This window comes from Amphimedon queenslandica, unplaced genomic scaffold (assembly GCF_000090795.2).
Source record: "Amphimedon queenslandica unplaced genomic scaffold, v1.1 AMPQUscaffold_12223, whole genome shotgun sequence".
NCBI classification, from domain to species: domain Eukaryota; kingdom Metazoa; phylum Porifera; class Demospongiae; order Haplosclerida; family Niphatidae; genus Amphimedon; species Amphimedon queenslandica.
Window position 1 is genome coordinate 1 of NW_003547538.1, and position 2,662 is coordinate 2,662.

General features: G+C 36.4%; 1 protein-coding gene across 1 annotated transcript in view; it reads right to left on the bottom strand.

Moving 5' to 3' along the window:
- Positions 1–1,442: 1,442 nt before the first annotated feature.
- Positions 1,443–2,662, bottom strand: part of LOC109588228 (nucleolar complex protein 2 homolog) — a gene marked incomplete at its 3' end in the record, with an annotated part of 4,279 nt that continues 3,059 nt past the window's right edge. Inside the window, exon 4 of the mRNA XM_020004405.1 lies at positions 1,443–1,646. Coding sequence (XP_019859964.1) covers positions 1,443–1,646 — 204 coding nt within the window. The remainder of the gene's footprint in view (positions 1,647–2,662) is intronic.

Consider the following 2,662-nt stretch of genomic DNA (forward strand, 5'->3'; position numbering starts at 1 on the left):
CTGTACATGTATTAAGGACAGGTAGTGTGGGCCCAATGGTGTCCTTAATAAAGAGGCTACACTGTACATGTATTAAGGACAGGTAGTGTGGGCCCAATGGTGTCCTTAATAAAGAGGCTACACTGTACATGTATTAAGGACAGGTAGTATGGGCCCAATGGTGTCCTTAATAAAGAGGCTACACTGTACATGTATTAAGGACAGGTAGTGTGGGCCCAATGGTGTCCTTAATAAAGAGGCTACACTGTACATGTATTAAGGACAGGTAGTGTGGGCCCAATGGTGTCCTTAATAAAGAGGCTACACTGTACATGTATTAAGGACAGGTAGTATGGGCCCAATAGTGTCTTTAATAAAAGGCTACATTACATTACAATAAAGGCTAATAGATACTAAAAATAAATAAATCATGATCTCTTAGCGCTTACATAAAAAGCTCAGCGAGACGCTGGTGGTTAAAACTTTTAGAGTTTCCGTACACTTAGAAATGTCACAATGTCGTGTTGTGTTACACACAAAAGAGAGATAGCAATGATTGCAATGTCCTCTGTTGATTCACATTAATTATTACAAATGCGTATACCTGCTATAATTACGTACACTTGTGTAACAATAAGAGATTATATCATTACCACACTGAGCTGGTGTGAAAACCAAGGACAGAAAAGCATTTTTAATAAAATTAAAAATAATAATAACAATAATAATAATAATTCTCTAATTATAACATTAAAAATGATAGCAATTATTAGTGCAGTTATAATTAAATAATAATAATTAGTCAACCCCAAATATCTATAACAGCTTTTTATTATACACTGTTCAATTCTGTGCACAAAATGAGCTATTTTTGCTCCAATTTTTCTTACGTGTACCAAAGATTCTTTATAAAACATCTTTAATCAAATTACATGTAGATTGCAAATCACGTACTAATTTGTTTTATATTACAAGGCATTATGAGCCATGAGCAATTCAGAGACTGGAGGAAATGAAGGCATGAGTGTTACCAGTAGCAACAAATGTAATAAAATTTATGGATAAAAGAATGTCTGAGTGTAGGTTGGATATAAAGGTCAATATTACATTATCATTAGACAGCAAAGGAAATTGTCTGTGGCTATATATGTACATGTATGTACAAAGCAATTATTAATAACGAAAACAAAAGATTCATAATGTGACTATTATGGAGTAGCCTCTGTATGATGGACATTTCGGGACAAGATAGGTTGTCTGTTATACAGAGGTGTCCTTTATGTGGAGGCTATCTTATACAGTAATTATAATTGGTACATTAGGTGCTGTCCGTTAAATGGAGGTGTACGCTATAAAGAGTGTCAGCTATACCGCATGAGCTTTAGAAATCATTTTCTGCTAAATAAGCAACCAGTGAAAACCTGTTTATAAACCTATTGTAATATACATGAAGTAAAACTGACAGTATAAACATAATTATATCCTATTTTAATCACACATCCCATAATATCACATAATTTCAAAAAGGAAATGATAGCTTTAAAATAATATCCTTTTTGATTAGTGTGGGTGCTGCTTAAGCCTATGAATAACCTTACACTCTTTAAATCTTCTTTCCACTTATTTATCATGTCCTTGGTGACAGTAATGGTCTCAATGGTGTCCTCCTGTAATGAGAGAAAGGAAGAGAGGGGGAGAGAGAGAGGAAGGAGAGAGAGAAAAACAAAATGATGATATAATTAGTTTACTGCCCCTGATATTGCATCATATTGCCCGCTGCCATAGCGACGCCATGGCAACAAATAGTAACAGAGCCAGGCAATTAATTAGAGGCAAGGTTTTTAAGCTTTGACTACCACGAGCAAATCGAGAGAGACTTGTGTACACAAGCTACAATAGGAGAAAGACAGAAGGCACTTTGAAAGGGAGTGGGGTTGCCATGGGCGCATGTAAACATGTGTTATCTGAGCTGAGAGCCAAGTACACACAAACATTGTCTAAGAGGAGGAACAGCAGGCTAAAGATAAGGACATATGGTTCGTGACATAGGAAGTGGTTTCATTTAGAAGAGAAAGAATAATATAAAAGAGAGAAGAGAGAGAATAGAGAGAAAGGGAGAGAAAGAAAGTGAGAGGGAAAGGGAGAGAAAGAAAGTGAGAAGGAAAGGGAGGGCTTAGAATGTACATGTATAAAGAATGTACATTATCCTTTTAAAATTCACATTCTCATTTTATAATAATTATGTGTTGTCTGAGTAAAATGCCTGACTCAACTAGGAGAGAATGTCAACCAAAACAACGGAAAGAGAATCGACAGAAACCCACCAACTCTCTCCCTCCACCCAACAGACAAAGAAGGAGATATGGCCGCAGGTAATTAACAAAGACATATACATGTAAAGGCACGCCAGGGCCTCAAGGCCGAGCCAATAATAGTTGAATGCCATAAAAGCACCTGGTGTTGGTACTATAGGAGGTACAGTCCAACCAGTTGCTAAGTAACACTAATTTGCATATATACATTCCATGAGGAATAGTATTGGAGCATATGATGTCTTTGTGGAGACACTAGTAGGATTCCTTGTGGCAATATATCATGTTACTAACCACTTCAGCCTTTCTCTATAGTACAGGGTGGGGGTTGAGTCTTAATATAAGCCACACAGTATACTACACACATGGAA